Raw genomic sequence first — 23,806 nt, 5'->3', positions numbered from 1 at the left:
ATAAAATAACCAAAATTTAAGGGGTGTTTTAAGTATTTACCACAAATTTCCAAGTTTTATAAAATGATCGTCAGATCCGTAAAGGAGGCTCTGTGAATCGTTTAATATCTCTGAGGAATTTAGCACACCTCTGTGAAATGAGGTGACAATAGATAATTTTTTTGGGGGTTTCAAAATAACCAAATTAAAACACATTAATTTATTTTATTTATTTATATAAATTTAAAAGATAAAAAAATCAGTTTTAATAATTTATTATTTTATTATAAATTTAAAGTTTTTAAATATTTAAAATTTTATATTTAATTTTAATTAACCAAATATATATATATATATATATATATATATATATATATATATATATATATATATATATATATATATATATATATATATCTTACACCTAGTATACAAATAAAATATAAATGTTATTATGAACGATGGTAGATAAATATATATATATATAAATTCTATTTTTTTTATTAAAAATAAGTGAAATGTTCTAATAGAATATTAAACTGATATATTCTAAAAAATAATTTTAAAATGCAGAATAAATGGAAATATTTTAAAAAAAAAATTTAAAATATTATTTTCGGAACTTGATTTAACTAAAAGAAATAATAAATAAAAAAATAAAAATTAATTCCATTTTTTTTGATAAATACGTGAAATATTCTAATAGAATATTAGACTAACATATTTTAAAATATAATTTTAAAATGCAAAATAAATGGAAAAATCCAAAAAAAAAAAATTAATATTATTTTCTGAACTTGAATTAATTAAAAAAAAAATTTTAAAAAATTAAATAAATAAAAAAATATATTTTACGGTCTCACAAAATTAGTTTGTCTCACATGAACCTAATATATATATATATATATATATATATATATATATATATATAAGTTTTTATGAAAATAAATAGTTATGCTTTACCTTTAGATAAATAGTAGATAAATAGTTATGTTTTTATACGGTTTACCTTACTTTTAAGCGATCAAACTTTTTTTTCTTTACCCAAATCGGAGCATTGATCAAAACAAATTAAGAACTCATAACATTAAATTCACTGAAAATGTACAAAAATTAATAATACAAACACCACTCCTATATATATTTATTTATATATAAAGGAATATATATAGAAATGCATAAATAACATTAGCACTAGTTATAAATCGAATATCCTCTCCTTTTACTTTTCTTCACTGGATTAAAGCTTCCACTCATCAATCTGCAGTGTAAAGCAATATTCACATCATTATCATTCAATTATATATATAAAAATATATATATATATATATATATATATATATATATATATATATATCAAACTACTTAAAGGTACACATCAATACCAATATCTACTCACAAAGTTACAATCCTTTGATAATCATGCAGGGTAATCGAACGGTAGAGATGACACAGAGTTAGAATCCAGTAAATCGCGATGTACAAAACCATAATTACGCAAAACCTGATTATCAGCAAAATTCAAAACCTTCTGCATAGCGTCCCAACAACTCTGCCCGGAATACATTTGATTATGCTGCCCGCTACACGGCTGACAGCCCGTAAAATGAGTAATAAACGGCCGCCGCCAACTGAACTTCCCATACCCGGCGTCTTTTAGATACTTCTCCCACAGCGCAGAATAGCCCTCACTCACCTTTTCAGCGTGTCGTCTTCTTAACCTACGCGCCCCTCTCTCAACGCCGTTATATTTCGCCGTTATGTTCTCCAAAGTCTCAACTATTTCCAACCAATACCCCTCGAAGTAATATTCCCCTTCAACGTATATTTTATCCCCCCATTTTTCTTTTTCTTTTAATAATAAATAAACCAAACCCGTTTGATCGTCGGATTCTGGAAAGGATTTGTCTTTACAAGTTTCTCTCAAGATTTCGCCCCATTTTTCGTAATCCGGAGTCTGAGGACCCATACCCGACCACACATCCATGAAGTCAAGAGCCCATTGACTGTTTCGGATCAGGAAAACTCCGGCGTTTAAACTCGTCCAGCTTTTCTTCCGGTAGATCAGCTCCGGCCAACCGTGGACGACGAAGTTGTGGTCTTTGTAGCGGTGTAATGGTAACTTAAAGTCCATGTCGGTGAACGCCGCGTCTGAGTCAACCCACCATATCCACTCGGATTCCGGGTGGGCTAACATGGCGGCGCGAACCGCCGGAATTTTGGCCCAGAATGTGTGCATTTGAGGGTGGAGGAGGACGTTGTTGTAGAAGATGTCGTAGCCGTGGATCCGACAGTAGTCTACTTTGTTCTTGAAGAATCTTAATAGTAAATGATCGCCAATCGGGTTGCTACACGGCCGGGATTGCGAGCCGGAGACGACGAGGACACGTTCGTCGGAGTTCGGTCCGAATGACGGGTGTAGTTTCAACCATTCTCGTCTCTTTTCGTCCCAATTTTTTATGGGTTTGTCGATTGTGTAACTTAGAGATGGGTCGTCGTAGAAATTCTGGTCCGGTGGGTCGTAATGGAGGTTTAATCCATTACTGGTTCTTTCGCAATCGACATTATCGACGACAGAGACGGAAGATTTGGGTTCGAGAGTTTGTGTTTCGAAATTTGTAGTGGGTTGATGATTTGAGAAAGTAGAGAATGACCAGACGAGTAACAGAGCTGCAACAGCGCCGGAGAAGAAGAGAAAAGCGTCGGAAGCGATTGACAACGATGTCCGTCGTCCACCACCGTAGTTTCTCGTCATCGGAGATGGAAATTGTGACTGATAAATCTCTGGGGACTTCATTTTGAATACGAAATCAGGCGACTTTTACACTTTTTTTAACTCAATTCTGAAAAAGGTAAACTGTAATCTGAAACAAATTCGTTGAAGTTATCAAGAAGTTTGAGAAGACCGGTGAGGAAAAAAGGGTTTTTTTTCGTCGGTGCAGGGAGGGTATCAGGGTACTGGTCAGTTAATTAGAGGGGAAGGGTGAAGGTGGTGTAAAGTTTCTGAAGGTGGCTTTAATGGCGGTGGAATGTGGGTCCCACTGTTTTCACCTATGAAGGGTTACTCAAATCGACACGTTTATACTTGTCATGTGACATTGCTTGTTTGGCCATTTGGTATTTACGCTTTAATCTAAAATTTAACTTTTCCAATCGTACTCATGTTTTTCTTGCAAAGGAAAGTACTTGATACATGTTCGAAAGATTATCCTATATAGATTTTTTCTTTTAACGTCGAGCCAATATATTAGCACAAAAATAATAGTGCACAAGTAAATTGAAGAAGAGAAGTTAAGCTAAAAACACAAGTTACAAGGAAAGTATGAAATAGAAGACATATACCTAACCTAGCGTACCAGTCAAGATTACAAAAAGTGGACCTTATTAAACTCTTTTTTATTTTAATGGTTGAGTTATGGAATCTTGTTTTATTTTTAATTTCATCATAGTAACGCGAGACTAAGGCATGAACCCTAGGAGATTGGGAATTCCAATCAAAGTGGAGTGCACAGTGGAATAAAAACAGAGGTATAACATTTAATTAATAGCATTACAAGAATCTCAATTCAAAAATTCTGAGAATCGTTGAACAACTTATGCGGTGGTAATGATTTTGAACAAGAAATTGTAGATGCATCAGGTAGATCTTGGAGGATAATCTCACTTTGGGTTTGCTTTGCTTTCAAAAAATCAATGTTGCCAAGGACAGGAATTTTCAAGAGGTTATAGGTAAATGGGTAAACGTGGGTACGACTGAATGTTTGGTGAATGTATATGGTCCTCAACCATTTCTTCGAAACTGAAACTTTGGGAAGATCTATTAGAACTCAAAAACTCGACACATGGAGTGTGGATGTTCCTTGGAGACTTCAATGAGATTAGATGTCTCGAATCGAAGAGAGGATGGATTCACAATTGTGTGAAAGAGGTTATGCAATGTTCAATGATTTTATTAGATTGCTTGTTGAGACAATAGGTGGGTGGTTATCATAGTACACATACCACATTTTTGTATTCTCACTTCATTTTTTTCTTCACCTATAAAACTAATGAGTATCATACTATACCTTACTATATCAATCATAATACACATTTTTATGCACAAAATACCATATTTGAGGGTTACACGGCACGGTGAAACCATAATGCGCGACAAGCTTACCACAATGGAACAAATGTGGTTGGTGCGATGTTTACCGCACATCGCAGTGTCACGTCACATACCGTGGTGTGCGGTATCATGTGTACAGTGGGGCCTAATTTATGTCATAGGAAATCACTTGTATTTATGGGGATGGTGCAAAACTCGGTAAATTATATGGGATTCTATGACCTCTTACTTTAGGTATTACTCTCCAAAGAGAATATTTTGATCATTTCTTGATCATCTTTCAAAGTTTTGTTGTTGACTTTGATCCTCCACCCTTTAGATTTTATAATTCCTAGCTTTCCAATGATACTTTTGTTAAGGTGGTAAAAAACTCATAGTTATCATTAACACCCTCTTCTCGATTTTATTCTTGCTTCAAAAACTCAAGGAAGTTAAATAGGCACTTGATAAAGTAAAATCCTCATATCCTTAGAATTAGCTTATTGGTGTGTACGAAAAGAAAGACATATGGAGATAGAAACAACTAGATGAACTAATCTAGGACAAAAGGCTAAGATCAAATGGGCAGTAGAAGGAAATGAACATATGATTCTTTTTCAAGAATCATCAATGGTAACACAAAGAGATTCATAATTAAGTGTTTGACAATTTGAAGGAAAATGGGTTCGAGATCCAACTATTATCAATCATGGGGTGAAATATTTAGTTTCTTCTAAGTTTTATGAACCAAAACATCCAAATTTCCATAACAAATTTTTTATTTTTGAAGTATAGTATATTGATAATACTCTTTCCAATAGTAATATAAAAACTCATTTGCCTAACATTGTAAAGTATAAGAATCTATTTTATTCAATCATGGTCAAAACATAGTACTAACTATTCAAATCAGTGTATAATTAGATTTTACGGAAAACTAAAACGCGACGTTGATCCACATGTATAGTCAAGCCTTGCCCTGCACCTGATTTGAAAACCTACCTAAATTCATTTGTAATCAAGTGGTTAAGCACGAAGCCAAGCGAGTTCCCCAAAATGACATGTATCACAATATATATATACATGCATACAAACAATGGTTACAACCTTTTGCCGTTCTACCAATGATGTGTGTATCTGGACTCATGGCATGTCGTTGTTCCGCCATCAACACGAGTTTATAGGTTCACGACCTATCGTTGTTCCGCCATCAACTCCTCATACATGCATATGAACGAACCATATAACCAAACAACCAATCATATAGAGACTATACTAGTTTGTATATGCAATTTATACTTGTCATGTGACATTGCTTGTTTGGCCGTTTGATATTTACGCTTTCATCTAAATTTTAACTTTTCCGTCGTACTCATGTTTTTCTTGCAAGGTGTAACATCCTAATTTTCAAGACCAAAAATTCTATTTTTGATATAATGATTAGAAAACATTTATAAGAAACATCATCGAGTCACATTATTTCATAAAACCATAATCACATGTTTCAAAACCATATCATAAAATAGTAATAATATCATAGTACAATCCCAAGAATCTCATAATGTGAAAATCGTGTGTGTGTGTGTGATGGCTACTACCGTGCCGGCTCCTTCCCCTTCGATGAAGAGGTACCTGAAACAAAACTGAAAATTGTAAGCACAAAGCTTAGTGAGTTCCCTCATCATACCACATACCATACATAACACATACTGCATAACATAATTGGGTACTAACTACCCTTTCGGTCCTATCGACCGGTACTTTGTCTAACATATTCGGGTGATGGCATCCCCTTCGGTCATGTCGACCGGTACCTTGCCTAGCATATCAGGGTGCTGGCCTACCCCTTCGGTCCTATTGACCGGTAACCTTGCCTAGCATATCAGGGTGCTGGGCTACCCTTCGGTCCTTTCAACCGATACTGGGGACTATTTCACCCCTACTCTACCACATAGCATCCTAGTGCATAAACATACAAGTCATATACTGTCTAAATTATTTGGGTGTTGGCATACCCCTTCGACCCTATCGACCAATAATGGGGTCTATCCTACCCTTGCTATCACATATCATATAAAATCATAGCATACTACCACATAACCAAACAGATTACAAAATACCAGATAATTATCACGAAGACAATTATCTCTACTATAACTCTTACTAGTGGGCTGGCCTTGGTGCCTTCGACCCACTTCTATTGGAAGGTAACTCACCTCAATGTCGTGAGGTGTCTGAACTATCCCCGATGTTGGGATCAACTCCTCTCAAACTCCTATACATAACAACCTTCCTTAATTACCATTTCATACCCTTAACCCTTTCAAGGGTCAACTCATGTCAAAGTCAAAGTCAAGGTCAACACCATGGTCAAAATTAACTTTTGGTCAAAGTCAGCATCTGCTTGACTCAACTTGTCGAGTTGGTCCACCAACTCGTCGAGTTCCATAATTCAGAGAATCTTGATTTCATGATTTGACTCGTCGAGTTGCATTTCAACTCGCTGAGGTTCTCCTTATGACAGAATCGAGAGTTTCCATTTGAACTCGTCGAGTCCTTCCTTGGACTCTTCGAGTTCATCTTCATCTTAGTTGGGACAGTTGCTCTTAACTCGTCGAGTTTATCCTTGAACTCACCGAGTTCCACGATCTTCAAGTCCATAAACAAGCCCAACTTGCTGAGTCATCTCCAAAACTCAACAAGTTGCTCAATATCAGAAAATATTGGGGAAACTACCACCCAACTCGCCGAGTTGTGAGTTATATGAGCGAATCGTTGAGTCCTTCAATGTCAAAATCCATACAGACGATTTCATTCGGGCTTAACGCATCTAAAACATAGATCTGGCCTCCTAGGGTTGATATTACACATAAAGTTACAAACTTTACGTGCATGCAAGGTGTTATGAGCCAAAAACACCATTTCCACGTCTAAAATGAAGTCTAGGCCAAAGGGAAGCGCTAAAGCATGATAAATTCGTAAACTTTATGGCTAAAGGGCTTAAAGGGGTATGGATCTGAAGTTACAACTTCAGATCACACTCCATACTCCAAAAAGGCTCACAAAATTGCTAAAAGATGAACTTAAACTCAACATGGAGAGATCTAGCAATAAGGATGTCAAGGTAGCAACTTTATACCTTAAATGGACTGGAAATGGAGCTTGAATGTAATGACCCAAATTTTCAAATAAATTTAAACTTTTCAAAAACAACTCGATTCATTAAGTTATTACAAAAAGGTTTTCAATACATTTATTATTAGAGTATTCTCAGGTCCATTTCATAAAACATAAACATGAGGAGCAGTACGATCACGCCTTTGCCTTGTCACAGTCTCCTGAAGAACCTGAAAAACATTAAACCACAACTGTAAGCCCGAAATCTTAGTGAGATACCCCCAAAATACCAACCACATATACCATACACATAACATGCTATCTCATAACGAATCACAGAACAACCATGCATATTGGGTCTATTGTGGGACTGGTTCGCCTTGTCGGGCCTTCAGTCCACCTGGTCCACCCTCCGAGTCCAATCATGTCCCTCGAGTCTGCAGTGTGGTTGGTCCGCCCGCACCGGGCCTTCAACTCACCTGGTCCACTCCCCAAGTCCAATCATGTCCCTTGAGTCTGCAGTGTGGTTGGTCCGCCCGCACCGGGCCTTCAACTCACCTGGTCCACTCTCTGAGTCTACAGTATGACTGGTCCGCCCGCATCGGGCCTTCAGTCGGCCTGGTCCACTCTCCGAGCCTCGGCACGTCTGGTCCGCCCTCGTGGGGCCTACAGCCTATCCGGACCGCTCGTTGGGCCTTCGGAACAACCGGTCCGCCCTGGGTATCTTGGCCTACAGCACGAAGCAGGACCCGCCTCAACCCAACTCCAGTCCAAACAACCATGTGCACATAAACATACAATCACATAACAATTCATATTCAGGCAAACCGATCTAGCAGATCACATAAAACAACATACTCTAACAGGGTACCGACCTAACCGGTCACTAGCATAGCATCATCCTATCTACCAGGATATCGACCTTAACCAGGTGTCTAACGAATACCATCCTAACTACTCGGATGCAAACATATCAAAGCAATAACATAACAACAGATACCCGGATCTCAATCCGATAAAGGGTCGGCCTTGGTGCCTTAGACCCTGTTGATATAGTGAGGATAACTCACCTCGAAACTGCCAGCTGAAAGGATAAGATCTCGCTGCTCCAAATTCCGACACGAACACCTCCACTGAACACCAAAACACTCAACTCAATAAATACCCTTAATTACCAAAATACCCCTGGAAGACAACTGGTCAACCCTTGGACAAGGTCAATGTCAACCCCTGACTGACTCTATTCGCCGAGTCAACCCAATGAATCGCCGAGTCCCCAAGCTCAGAACTTCCCTCAATCCGCGACCTAACTCGCTGAGTCCAACAACTCTGAGTCCACTTGCACCCAACTCACTGAGTCATCCCTTGACTCACCGATTCTTGACTCAACCAGAAAATATTAGGACTCTTCGACAAGACTCGCCGAGTCCAAGAACAGACTCGCCGAGTCTAAGGCTATCTTCCAGCTCATCTTCAAGCAACTCGTCGAGTCTACCCATGTGACTCGTCGAGTACCACCGGTCTGGATCCATACAAAAGCATTCCAGGCCATGCAATTGATCCAAAACATAGATCTAGCCTCCTACAACCCATCCATCAAGTAAAGTGGCAAACTTTACGTGAATCCAAAGAGATCTAGGCCTTATACACTGTAGGGCTAGGGTTTGGGACATGATGGCTTCACTAAGCACTCAAACACAGGGACTTTAATGCTCTCTAGACCTTCCCCATTCCAGATCTGAGGTAGCAACCTCAGATCTAACCTCCAAACTCCAAAACACACCAAGATAAGCTCCCCAAAAACCCCAAAATGATGAATCCATATGAGTAACAGCCCAAGAACGAGATATTACCTCAAAAGAACGCCCCAACTGCAATGAAACTCGAATCCAAGCAAATCCCCTTGCTCCAAGCCTCCAAACTCCCAAGATTCCTTCAACAAATACCCTTCAAGCTCCCAAATGCACTTTGATCCACTCACACATGAATGTTAAGGGTTTCTGGACTTGAGGATGAGTAAAGAGGCTAGGGGAATGGATGTTAAGTTCTTTATATAGGGCTCAACCCCGAGAATTAGGGTTTTCTCCACTCAGCACCTACTCGCCGAGTCCATCTTTGGACTCGCCGAGTAGGCCACTTGACACGCGACCAAAGTCGCGACCCTACTCGTCGAGTCCATCCATGGACTCGCCGAGTTCCCTTTTTCAATTTACTCTTTTAGCCCTTCAACTCTACTCTTGATATTTCGGGATGTTACAATTTTCCCCCACTTAAATTAGGTTTCATCCTCAAAGCCTACGCCAACTCAACTCCAAAAATACTCCCACAACACGCCACCTGGCCTTAACCGGACCAGGTCCCTTAAGGCATACCCATCGAAACTCGAACTCACTTTCTCTTTCCTTGCGGTGTCCTGACCACCGTTTCAAACCGGGCACCGGTTGTACCCTCTGATAATCGTACTCAACAACCGAGTACTTCCCATGATGCATCACTGCTCCAAATCTCAATAATCACTTGACCCATATGAGCTAGAAAACCATGAACCACCGGATCCCTGATCTGAATCCCACTCTATCCATTCCATGCTGACCGAAAGACCCATTCTTCAATCTCAGAGCAACTCCCACGAGTCCTCTTCTTGCAATCACACGCACATGCTGCACCAGCCCTCGCACTCTCGAGTTAGGAAAACCCGTCACACTGACGGCATCTCCAACATCCCCAGGGGGAACCACCACTACATACACGACTCCCTGATCAGAATCAAGCTGGGAGTCCTAGACTCCATCCCTGCATCCATCCTGAGACTCTTGACTCTACGCCCGCGGAATCCCTTCCGTGTTCTCAGCAGACACCCCATCATGATGTCATCCCATACCACCACCGCAATCACGCTGCTCAATGACCACCGTCGGACCACTCCGATCATAACTCTACACTGCCACTTTCACTTTTGCGAATTTACTCTTTCTCTCGGAGCTACACTCCTCTCTTCCTCTTTCCTTACCAAGGAAATCCACTTGGCTGACTTGTCACCACGACAAGTGCCACGGTGCTCACCCAACGCTGCACCGCCCCTTTATAGCATAACTGTTATCCATGCAACATACATGCCCTGAATCTGCTCGCAAGGACTCTCGAGTCCATGCACCATCTCCACTAATCAAGATCAATACCCGGGGCCAGACCTTCTGATGCTAACACATCGCAACATACTCAATCCATTACCTCGCACCGATCTAACGACACCTACAGATTCTTCAGCATGACTGGACCGCCTTACCAGGCCTTCAGCCAAACTGAACCACTCTCATAACCTTCAGCAGACCTGGACCTCCCTCCAGGGTCTTCAGCCTAGCTGGACCGTTCACCGAGCCTTCGGGGTGACTGGTACGCCTATTGGCCTTCAGTCTATCCGGACCGCTCAACTAGCAATCAACATTCCGAGTTACCTCTCCGGGAAATCCTCCCATGCATACTGTTCTAGCCCCCTAGGGGGTTCCGAACTCAATCTCCATCATACATACTCGATCCCGGCTTGATCCCAGGCCCTGCACAATCAAGCTCTTGGTCTGTATCCCGCCCCGCACGCCTGCCATTTACTCATACCAACCAATGCCCTTGGCTGACCGAGACACTACTGAATCCCATGCAGGTAAACAACCTTTCATACTTGTCAATCCTCTGGAGAATTCTCCAATTCTCCCCCATTTAGGGCACTGACTATCAACCACCGGTCGCTATCACCGACCTCCCAAAATAACCTTGCACAAAACCCAACACTTACACGCAGACTGATTCCCACTAGCACTAGCAACCTCCGCAAAACACATTTCCACACTGATCATCTCGCTCGAAAGGAACCCAATCTTCAATTATCCACTCCTCAGACTGCAGATGCTACCCGACATTCAAACCAACGCCGCATCCACCAATAATCCTCACAAAAGATAACCAGCGAAAACCCGAAATACTAACCCATAACCATGCCAAACCCTCAAGGAACAACGGATACCAAAACGAAAACCACCCAACGAGACTAGCAGATAAACGATACTCCACAATAATCATAATAAACAAGACAACAAGAAAGAAACATACCCGCAGCTGCATCCGACACTGCTCTGACCTCCTCTGCTGAAAGCTGAAAAGCGCGACCCTAAGCCCTTGGGGGCTTCGCTCCACTCTGACCTCCTCCTGTGATCCTCAAAGTGGCCGGTGCTGGAGCCTGCACCGGTCCTGCAGCAATCTGTGGACAGTTGACGCTCAAGTGCCCAACCTGATGACAATGATAACATATCCTCAAATCTCGAACCGACACTAACTGCCGATAATCCCTCGCATAGTGTCCATCCTTTCCGCACTTGCGGCACGTACCACCGGACCTACAAACTCCGGTGTGACGCTTCCCACACTTTCCACAAACGTGGCTGCCCTGATCTCCCATCCTGGAATCAACGGTCTTAGACCGTTTCGTCGCCGGCTACGACTGAACCGGAGCTTGCCTCAGCTCACGCAACTGCAACTCAATCTCTAACTCACGCCGCCTGGCGGCCTCCTACAACTCCAACAAGGTCTCGCACCTCTGCGTGGACACAAACTGTCTGATGTCTCTCTTTAGCATACTCTGATATTAGGACATCTGAGCCTGCTCCGAAGCAAACTCAGGGCACAACATCGCCCTCTCAGTAAACATCCCGGTGATTTCCATCACCGACTCCGAATCCTGCTTCAGCTCAAGGAACTCCTGAGCCAACCTCTCCCTCTCGACCTGCAGAACATAACGAGTGCTGAACATCTCTCTGAACTAGTCCCATGAAATCGCAGCCCTTTGCGCATCCGAGTATGACCCCGTGGTCAATCTCCACCAATCCTTTGCCCCGAGCCTTAACAGGTTCAGAGCGCACCTCACCCTCTGATCAACAGGGCATGAACACGTGAAGAAACACCCCTCCACGTCCGATAACCATCTCATAGCAACGAAGGGATCCTGAACTCCATCAAAGGTGGGAGGCTTCGTATTATCGAAGTCCCGATACTGAAAACCTCTACTCGTTCCTCCCCCTGCCGCTGCTACAGCCACTGTACCGTGAGAGCCGCATAGCGCTCATCAAAATACTCCACCATGGCGGTCTTGATCGACCCAAACAGTTCTGGCAGCTCGGCCCGGAACAATGCAGCAACCTCCTCATGCAGGATCTCACGAATCCTCGCATCCAACTCGCGCGTACTCATCTGACCGATAACCTCAGGCGGAACTGACCCGTCCGCAACTCCCTCTCCTGCACCCGATCCTGACCCGGATCCACTCCCAGCATGCCTCAAAATCTCCATACTGAAATAAACCACAAAACCTCAGACACTTTCCACTATCCCGGAACCAACTCTCAACCCAACCCCAGAGGTCATGGTTCCCCTGATACGCGTATGGGTCCTGTGCTTTCAGTAGTACGGGCCCATACTACCTTCCACACCTACCCATATTTGTATGAAGTACTACCACAACACCCTAGAGAAAACACACATAACAATGCTCTATCCTCACTACTAGAGGAACACTAGAAATCTATTACAAGGAAACCCTAGGCTAGCAGGCATCATAAATCAAGCAACACATCATGAAATCCTGAAGATCCCTAGCCTAACTCTAGCATGTTGTTCTATCAAAGCTCAATAAAACAGATATCATGTATATTATTTTAGGGTTACTTACTGGCTCCGGATGATCGTACCTCCTCGTCCTCCTTTACTTATTTTTTTGAAAACCATTTTAAATTCTCTTTCGAAAACCCTCCTCGATTTGAGACTGGAGTCACACGAGTGTTCCTCCAATTTAATCAAACCAAGGCTCTGATACAAACTTGTAACGACCCAAATTTTCAAATAAATTTAAACTTTTCAAAAATAACTCAATTCATTAAGTTATTACAAAAAGGTTTTCAATACATTTATTATCAGAGTATTCTCAGGTCCATTTCATAAAACATAAACATGAGGAGCAGTACGATCACGCCTTTGCCTTGCCACAGTCTCCTGAAGAACCTGAAAAACATTAAACCACAACTGTAAGCCCGAAAGCTTAGTGAGATACCCCCAAAATACCAACCACATATACTATACACATAGCATGCTATCTCATAACGAATCAAAGAACAACCATGCATATCGGGTCTACTGTGGGACCGGTTCGCCTTGTCGGGCCTTCAGTCCACCTGGTCCACCCTCCGAGTCCAATCATGTCCCTCGAGTCTGCAGTGTGGTTGGTCCGCCCGCGCCGGGCCTTCAACTCACCTGGTCCGCTCCCCGAGTCCAATCATGTCCCTTGAGTCTGTAGTGTGGTTGGTCCGCCCGCATTGGGCCTTCAACTCACCTGGTCCACTCTCTGAGTCTACAGTATGACTGGTCCGCCCGCATCAGGCCTTCAGTCGGCCTGGTCAACTCTCCGAGCCTCGGCACCTCTGGTCCACCCTCGTGGGGCCTACAGCCTATCTGGATCGCTCACTGGGCCTTCGGAACAACTGGTCCGCCCTGGGTATCTTGGCCTACAGCACGAAGCAGGACCCGCCTCAACCCAACTCCAGTCCAAACAACCATGTGCACATAAACATACAATCACATAACAATTCATATTCAGGCAAACCGATCTATCATATCACATAAAACAACATACTCTAACAGGATACCGACCTAACCGGTCACTAGCATAGCATCATCCTATCTACCAGGATATCGACCTTAACCACGTCTCTAACGAATACCATCCTAACTACTTGGATGCAAACATATCAAAGCAATAACATAACAACAGATACCCGGATCCCAATCCGATAAAGGGCCGGCCTTGGTGCCTTAGACCCTGTTGATATAGTGAGGATAACTCACCTCGAAACTGCCGACTGAAAGGATAAGATCCCGCTGCTCCAAATTCTAACACGAACACCTCCACTGAACACCAAAACACTCAACTCAATAAATACCCTTAATTACCAAAATACCCCTGGAAGACAAATGGTCAACCCTTGGACAAGGTCAAAGTCAACCCCTGACTGACTCTACTCGCCGAGTCAACCCGATGACTCGCCGAGTCCCCAAGCTCAGAACTTCCCTCAATCCGCGACCTAACTCGCCGAGTCACCCCAAGACTCGCCGAGTCCAACAACTCTGAGTCCACTCGCACCCAACTCACCGAGTCATCCCTTGACTCACCTATTCTCGACTCAACCAGAAAATATTGGGACTCCTCGACAAGACTCGCCGAGTCCAAGAACAGACTCGCCGAGTCTAAGGCTATCTTCAACCTACTCGCCGAGTTGTTCATCCAACTCGTCGAGTTCCAGCTCATCTTCAAGCAACTCGTCGAGTCTACCCATGTGACTCGGCGAGTACCACCGGTCTGGATCCATACAAAAGCATTCCAGGCCATGCAATTGATCCAAAACATAGATCTAGCCTCCTACAACCCATCCATCACGTAAAGTGGCAAACTTTACGTGAATCCAAAGAGATCTAGGCCTTATACACTTTAGGGCTAGGGTTTGGGACATGATGGCTTCACTAAGCACTCAAACACAGAGACTTTAATGCTCTCTAGACCTTCCCCTTTCCAGATCTGAGGTTGCAACCTCAGATCTAACCTCCAAACTCCAAAACACACCAAGATAAGCTCCCCATAAACCCCAAAATGATGAATCCATATGAGTAACAACCCAAGAACGAGATATTACCTCAAAAGAACGCCCCAACTGCAATGAAACTCGAATCCAAGCAAAGCCCCCGCTCCAAGCCTCCAAACTCCCAAGATTCCTTCAACAAATACCCTTCAAGCTCCCAAATGCACTTTGATCCACTCACACACGAATGCTAAGGGTTTCTGGACTTGAGGATGAGTAAAGAGGCTAGGGGAATGGATGTTAAGTTCTTTATATAGGGCTCAACCCCGAGAATTAGGGTTTTCTCCACTCAGCACCTACTCGTCGAGTCCATCTTTGGACTCGCCGAGTAGGCCACTTGACACGCGACCAAAGTCGCGACCCTACTCACCGAGTCCATCCATGGACTCGCCGAGTTCCCTTTTTCAATTTACTCTTTTAGCCCTTCAACTCTACTCTTGATATTTCGGGATGCTACATTGAACCCTAGATCTACTGATTCCTTGAACCTTCTTGCTCCTTCTTCTTCTTCCTCTAGCTTCAAGATCACACAAACACTCTAAAAAATGACTCACACACTTATCAAAGCTCAAATGACACGAGTTAGGGGTGTCTAGACTAAGGGAGATGATGGGAGCTGCATGGGAGGCTGGTTACTGTGTTTAAATAGGGTGCAAACCCTAAAATTTAGGGTTTCATCGACACAGATCTACTCGTCGATTCGGGGCTTCTGACTCGGCGAGTAGACTCTTCCACCCGTGTCCAATATTTGCCTCTACTCGACAATGTGGGCCTCTAACACATCGAGTCCCAATGTAAATGTGTAAAAATTCATATTTAAAATATGCATTGGGAACCAGGCGTTACACAAGGTGTAACACCCGATTTTGAATCGTTTCCCATTTTGGGGTGGGGATCAGGGATTGTGTATTAGTAGGCTTGGGACCCTTAAATAATTGAGATTTGGGCTTATTGGAGATGGATGATGTAATTTGGATGATCTGGGGTATTCGGTTTGTATTTTAGAGCCCAAGGGTATCGGTAAAGGCATTAGTTTGGGCCTTTTATGAATTTTGGGTTTGAGTTCAATTGTTTTTCATGAAAAAGTAAATTGATAGGAGTGTGGGGCTTATTATTACCTTTCTGTGGATATAAATAACGTCGAAAATGGATAAAGGATGCAAAAGTTATGACCATTTGAAGTCAGAAGGGTTTTGGACCAAATCGGGTACGCAGGGCGTATCAGGAGGGAACACATGGCGTTCATGGTAAAAGTGGATGTGGTCACTTTTAGGGAACGCTGGGTGTTCGTTGGGAACGTTGGGCGTTCGTAGACCAGATGGAAACCCTAATTTAGGGTCTTGGACCCTATTTAAAGACCTTAACTCGCCTCCATCCTCTCTAACCCTAAGAACGAAACCCTATCCTCCATTTCAGTGATTCTTGAGCTTCATAGTGGTTTTAGTGTGTTTTTTTGTGCATGAGGAGGAAGAAGGATGTAACATCCCAAAATTTAAGACCAAAAATTTCATTTTCAAATAAGTAATTATAAAAAGGCCAATAGTCTAAAACATCAGTAGTGTCAACTCATTTCATAATCAAAAACCAGTATTTCAAATAAGCAAAGCATGTCATAGAAAAGTAATATCAGAGTACAACTCCCAAAGATCTCATAATGCGAAAATCATTATGTGATGCACTGCGATCATGCCGACTCCTTTCCTTTTGAAAAATAAGTACCTTAAACCAATACTGTAAACTGTAAGCACGAAGCTTAGTGAGTTCCCCCACCATAACATATACTATACAATAACATATTGCCTAGCATATCTGGGTGATGGCCTACCCCTTCAGTCTCTTTCAACCGGTAACCGCCTAACATATCTGGGTGCTAGCCTACCCCTTAGGTCTCTTTCAACCCGTAACTGCCTATCATATCTGGGTGTTGGCCTCCCCTTCGGTCTATTTCAACAAGATACTATCGAGCATATTTGGGTGTTGTCTCCCTTCGGTCTCTTTCAACTAGATATTGGCTCTATTTCACCCCTACCACTACCATATAATATCATATCAAGTTAACATATAAAGCATAATAGATAGTGACAACCCGGGCAATTATCACAAAGACAATCATCTCTACTACTACAATTACTAGTGGGCCGACATTGGTGCCTTCAACCCACTCATACAGGATGGTAACTCACCTCATTCTACTGAAGTTCCCTGCAAGAAAACCTTACCTGCTGCCTTGGTAACTCCTCAAGCTATCAATACCAAAACATCACCGAATTAGCAATTGGGTCCCAACCCATGATTCAAAATCAATATTTAGGGTAAAATGACCATTTTACCCCTGGACCAACAAGATCCATAACTAAGGCCCAACACCCAAAACCATACGAATCCAAAACTCCAATATTCATAAATCCCACTAACGGCCCAATTTTACAAATTGGGTCCAACCCCCTACGGGTCTTATCCTTAAGCCCACTAATTCCTTAGTTAATAACCAATCTCCGAAAACCCAAAGATACCATGAACCCCAATAAGGCCCAAAGGTCATTCCCTCACTAATGGGCCTAGCATCAAAGTCCAACCATATATTGGACCACAAGGCCCAATAGGCCCAACCATACCAACATTAAACTGAAGATATTTTCAGGACCAAACACCAGCAAGTCCAGGCCTAAAACCATTAGGGCCCAAAGGTCTGAAGTCCGCCAAAGCCCACATTCTTTTAAGAGCGTACGCCCAACGTAGCTTGTAAAACCCAAAATGCTTTGATGTACCAATCAGATTCACTTAATGGTGTGGAATCCCAATCAAGTGAATGATGCAAGATCAAATATGGAATAAGAACATAAATATTAATCTCCAATGCACACTATTATTAAATAGTCGGGTACATAAGATTCTTGATTATACTTGGTTCTCTCTTGTTTCTCTCCAAAATCACGTTCTAAGCTTATGGCAGCCCCAAAACGTCCCTCACTTTTATCTAGGCTAAAATAATACTATTTATACCTAGACCTAATAACAAATCCCAAGCCCAAAACCCAAACAAAATAATACTAAGCCCAACCGAAATCACATGAGATTTTAGTCCAAAAAATATCAAAACATGGTGTTTTTGGTCCTAGACCGAGAAATATAATAGCTTATGAAAAGCAAAGTATAAACCACAATTTATGACCTAATAATCTCCCCCTTGGTTTATAGCTTTCTTTTCTTATGTCCTAACAATCTCCCCTGGATTTGTAGCTTTCTTTTCCTTTTAATCTTCGCTTTGTGCTTGGCTTTAGCCTTTTATCTTCGATTTTTTCACAACTTCAAGATGAACATATAAATTTCTACATGAATGACTTTATCTTAAACAATTGGGCTTCCTTCAAATATTTGACCTTGAACGAACAATGGTTGTAGAGGCTTCTTGTAAAGGTTCTTGAAAATCAGCACTTACAGCTTTGAAATAACTTTAGAGATAATAACTGAGAGACATATTCTTCTGGATCACTTCAGTAGGTTCATAGAGAGTAGCAAATTGATTGAGGAGGCTTCAATTTAATATGTCACATAACTTCAAGTACAACTTCACTTTGCTTCTAGGGTTGAAAGATTGAATGTTGAAAAATAATCTTCACTTCTTGTTCCTTCGAATGAGAGTTCTTTAATGATCATCGTTGCATCTTGAAAAGTAACCATGACTAAAAAGTCCCTGTGGATCACAGAATCATAAAGACCCTTCTCACCACAGTTGTTCAAGGACCCAACCTTGGCTCAGAAAGAGACTACTCGCAGTATCTGTGTGAACATGGAGGAACGCACTGCGATTTGTTGAGTATCGGAGAACTACTCGTGGCTATTTTTGAAGTTAGCCCCTGTATATCTTAGATCAAAGATCTCAATACAAAATTTCAAGTTAACAAGTTAACTTATCCCTTGGCAAGACGTTCAACGATATTTGTTTCCATGTTAGGTGAATCGCCTTGGTGTCGTGACAATTCTTAGGTAATGAAAGCTGATAAGACCAATTTGACAATCTATACAGTTTCAGACTTCCAATTCCTTAAATACGACAGTTCTTAGAAAGAAACGACCTAACTGACATTTTGTACAGTTTCAATCCTTCAATTCCTTGTGAAAATAGAGTGAAGTGTAATGGCCATCAACTCCTTTCCATGTTTCTTCTCATTGCTCAAAAAAATTCCGATACAGTCTCCTTGAATCTCTTCGTCTTTTTGAATTTGCCTTATAAGACAAACGAAACTTTGAGATAAAAAAATAAAAGTAAAAAATAAACTTAGCACATAATAGAAATAACTAAGAAATAAAAATAAAATTAAAAATACACTCAAAAGTAAAAATAAAATATTTTTGGATTTTTGATTTTTCTTAAAAGGAAATAAAATAGATATAAACATATTTTTTTGGATTTTTTAAAATTTATGATTTTTCAATTTTTGTTTGATTTTTTTTAATTCTCCCCCTAAATTTGTGCTTAGAGAAAAAATATGTACAAATTTAACAAAAACAAGATACAAAATGTACAAAACAGAAACTTTTGGGATCAAAGTTGTTAAGTAATTCAATATCGTTTATCAGCACATACCTACTTGTTTAGCTCTGGTTAATCACCAATATTGTGGTCCCCTTAAACACAAAGGATATTTGCAAGTTGGACAGATTATAAATGACAAGACATTGTGATTATATTCCTAAATAGACCATTTTGCTGATGACGAGCAAGGATATTGTTGTCCACTTAAATTCAACAGTGAGATCTACAATCATCCTTTAGTCATGAACCAATTCAATTTAAAGCTCACTAGAACGTGTTCCCCAGTTCACGACATACCCTAGCAATCAAGGAATTCCAAAGAGCTCTTTAATTTAGGTTAGTGCTCAATTATTTGAGAGAGGATAGATATAGAGATGCATATGTTGTGCCCCAGGTCGGATCTCTTCCAATCACGTAGAGGGGAAAACATATGACTAACACAGATAGAGGGATAAAGAGATAGAAAGTAAGTTGCATACGCTGTGTCCCAGGTCGAATCTTCCGATCATGTAAATGGGAAAACATATGACTGACATAGATAGATAGAGAGAAGCATAGATAGAGATTTATAGAAATAAAGGTGCATATGTTTCATCCCAAGTCGGATCTTCCGATCACGCAAATGGAGCAACATATGACTGACAGAGAGGATAAGAAAGAAAAACAATTTCACACCAACCTACTTTATCAGAACCCCCCAGTCATCCTATCAGCACTAGAATTAAGGACGTAAGTCGGTACATCGAAGAAGTGTTGAGCCACAGTTCTAGATCATAAGTAACTATAATATATCTTGTAGGCTCCCTTGTTTATCTCACTTCTCAATCTATCCAAGCGTTGTATGGTCAGTCCAAATGAAACTATCTAAGTCCAAATGAGTTAACATTGTCTAGTCTTTTCATTGTTAGTAGTGTCTAGTCCTTTAATGTGAAATCCTTCGTGCCTACCAGCACATTGAATACAAAGTCTAAACAATTTAGTTTTAGTGCATTACACGAATTTTAGATTACCCTTTAACACTAAATCTCATATCACTTCCTAATAAGACTAACAAAAGAAAACATATGTTTTTTTATTTTTTTAAAAATTTTAAAATTTTTTGATTTCTCCCCCTTAATTTGAGCATGGGGAAGAAAGAAAATAAAATAAATGAGCAAATTTAAAAAATTGTCTTCAAAACGAATCATTTTAAGAAAAACTTGGAAGTATCGAGAAGAAAACTCAAACCGTAATTCGACAATTGAAGTTGCATCCAGATGATCTGATGACGACACACATATGTATCAACGCATTCAACCTTAGCTGTGTTTCAACTCCGGAACAGATTCAAAAATTCTTCACATCATTAACTACAATCCCCATTTGTGATCCTCTTCTTTCTTCCTTTCCCGTAAAGACACATACCCTCACTTAAAGTTTTGAATGTTGTGTAGTTGAGAGATTTCTCCTATCATGTGCATGGAACAGCCACTATCAACAAACCGAAGTCTAATGATATGCCTCTATAGCTGCTCCAACACATAGTACATGATTAGTTGGTCTTTGGAACCCAATCCATATTGAAGCTGGGTTGACCATTATCATCTACACAAGGTACTCTCTCCCACGACATATCCTGTTTATTAGACACATAAGATGAAGAAATGTTAGAATCATTAGATGATTTGGGAGTATGTGTTGGATTAAGTTTCTAAGCCCATAACTAAAATAGGTATGTACTTAACCTAATAGTAACATGGTCCTTTTGGGCTGCTGATGTGTGTAAAACCAACTAGTTTTAATCCTACTAACTTAGACACAAAATAAACACACGAAAGGCAGTGTACCTATCGATTAGTAATATAGTTCAAGCAAGTAGGGTATCGAACACAGGGAACGGTAAACAATTAAAATAAATGCTAATATTATCTAAATAAAACAAATAACAAAAAGGGGGTTTTCTCTAGTTTTACAAGACTAGAAACTTAATTAGAATAACCAACACACAAATTAACTAACTAGCAACTAAAACAATTAATTACCAACTAAATTCAATAGTAAAGAGGACTTCTGTTTAGGTACGACTCATTTGTTCACATGGATGATTTTAATGTATCGGATTAATTCTTCATTGGCTACCGATTAAGATAATTAGGTTCATGTTCGCTATTCCTAATTCTTAGAAAACAAATTAACTCAAGCAATGGCCAGTTGTCTAAATTAACGAGTTTCCTAGATTATTTATTCGGGTTAAGTAAGACTTGTAGTGGTTAACTAAATTGGCCCTTCAATTAACCTCTTGTCGATGTTCATCCAACAAGCTTACACATTAACTTACCTATCTTCTAGTTAATTCTAGTTTCACGTTCGTTATTCCTAGATATACAACTATGTGGTCACAATAAATCATATGAAATTAATAACTAAGAGATTTTCATACAACTTAATTACTAATTTATTAATAGAAGAATAGTTATTGTAAATACATAAGGTTCTTTAACAAGCTTAACAAAACATAATTACCAATCAAAATTAATCCTACTTAAATAATCAATCCATGTTCACAAAATTGTCTATCCTAACAAAAGAATAAGTCTTTAGCTCATGATTACAGTAAACAGAAACTAAAAAACAAAATCAAAGTATGTAAACATGATTTAAATAAAAAATTTACTAAGAATAAACCAAAATTGTCTTGATTCTCTTCACAATTGAATGTAGGGTTGATTCTTCAGTTCCTCACGACCTAGCAGCACTTCCAATCATTTCTCAGCCTCCTAGGGTTTCTCTCCATGCTATGATATCGATCTGAAAGTCCCTTTATATAGATTTTCACAAAACAGAGGCTACTCAGCGAGTCCAGTGACCTACTCGGCGAGTACGTCATTTAAAACCTGTGTACGGCAAGTCAGCGCATCCAGAATCGTGAAAGCTCGATACAACTCGCCGAGTAATCGACCCTACTCGCCGAGTACGTTTCGAATCAACATTTTCTCAAAACAAGAAAGTCGTCCGAAATTGTGTCTACTTTTCAAAACATTTTGAATCTCGTCAATCGGAGTTACAGTTCATGAGATACGGCCAAAACTCTGAGGAGGGGTCAATCTGTCCAGCAACATCCTTCTTTCTTCAAAATCCAAGATCCAAGCGTCCAATCGCTAGTTCCGCTTCCTTTTCCATCCGAGCATGTCATCATTGCTGAAAAATGAAATTATAAACTAATTAAGCACCTTTGGTTCATTAAAATAGACAAAAACAACATAAAGTATTAAGATAATACATGAATTTTATAACTAAATATGCCCATATCAGCTGCCTTCACCTAAACAATATGATAGGATGGATATTTGTGAAAGAGGTTATTTGTGATTTATTAATATATTATAAGTATAACATATTAATGGATAAATCATATTATTTAATTAATATTGATCAAGAATTAATTTGGAAATAATTTAGTGATGAAAAGAGACTAATTAAATTAACGCGGACTAATTATGTAAATTAGTGATACATTTGGTTTGGGCTATTGATCCATGATGGACAAAGTTTATGTGAGAGTCCATGAAGAGTTAGTCCATATGATTTATGGATTATAAGCCTAAGTGTAAGAATTAGGGTTACATATAACTCTTGGAATTCTACACTATATATATGTAATCCCTTGGCCAATATCGTACATACAAGTATTCTAGCAAGAATATAACTGAGTTTAGGGGCATATAAGCTCTCTCTCTCTCTCTCTCTCTCTCTCATTATCCTCCAATTGTTGGTGGTGTTTGTGTCTTATTAGATGCATCACACTTGAGGTGCTAAGCTCTTGAAAGGCCAAATTCAACAAGCTACAACAAGAGGTGACCATCTAACTAGTTTTTTATGATTCATATACCAAGTTGTATGCTAGATAGGCTTCATGATTTAGAAAAAATAAATTTGCATGTATAACCAGAGAAAACTTAGATCCAAAACATTAGGGTTGTATGTGCACCATAGAGATGTTATAGTGCTCAAAACCCATCAGTGGTATCAGAGCCCAGGGTAGTTTTCGGTTATATTGATGCATTGGTTATTTTTCAAAGCTAAAAAAATCACATTTCTGGCCTCTGAATGATGAACTTGTCGAGTCTAATGATCTGACTTAACGAGTTCACTCACAAAATGGCAACTCGACGAGTAGGATCTTCTGCTTGTAGATTTTCGAGATTTTTGGCCAGAATTGGATTAGGATCATTACCCCAAACTTTTTTGTATCATAAAATTCGTTTTTTCTGATATGGTAGTGATTATCCTCATCCAGTTAAAGGAAAATTATTAAAATTTAAGATAAGAAGTTGATTATTGTATTATTTGATTTGAATTTTCTTGCTATGTGAGTTAGATTAGATCAACTTGGTAAATAATAAATTATATGATAATTTAATTAGTTATATT

At 40.1% G+C, this 23,806-nt stretch overlaps 1 protein-coding gene across 2 annotated transcripts; it reads right to left on the bottom strand.

Moving 5' to 3' along the window:
• Window positions 1-1,036: 1,036 nt before the first annotated feature.
• LOC145043838 (putative glycosyltransferase 7) lies at window positions 1,037-2,988 on the bottom strand. Of its 2 annotated transcripts, none has more exons than XM_078992601.1 (2): window positions 1,365-2,988; window positions 1,037-1,240 (listed from the first exon to the last, which is right to left on the bottom strand). In XM_078992601.1, exon 1 carries the CDS (start codon window positions 2,774-2,776, stop codon window positions 1,400-1,402), a length of 1,377 nt encoding a protein of 458 aa, XP_078848727.1. In that variant the 5' UTR covers window positions 2,777-2,988; the 3' UTR covers window positions 1,037-1,240; window positions 1,365-1,399. The 2 variants fall into 2 exon arrangements, with proteins under 2 accessions (XP_078848727.1, XP_078848726.1); XM_078992600.1 differs by having other exon boundaries at window positions 1,379-2,987.
• Window positions 2,989-23,806: the final 20,818 nt, after the last annotated feature.

The sequence above is a fragment of the Lactuca saligna genome, chromosome 4, assembly GCF_052625555.1.
Source record: "Lactuca saligna cultivar CGN05327 chromosome 4, ASM5262555v1, whole genome shotgun sequence".
NCBI lineage: Eukaryota > Viridiplantae > Streptophyta > Magnoliopsida > Asterales > Asteraceae > Lactuca > Lactuca saligna.
The sequence above is the reverse complement of the archived record's forward strand: the minus strand, read 5'-3'. Positions and strand labels throughout refer to the sequence as shown.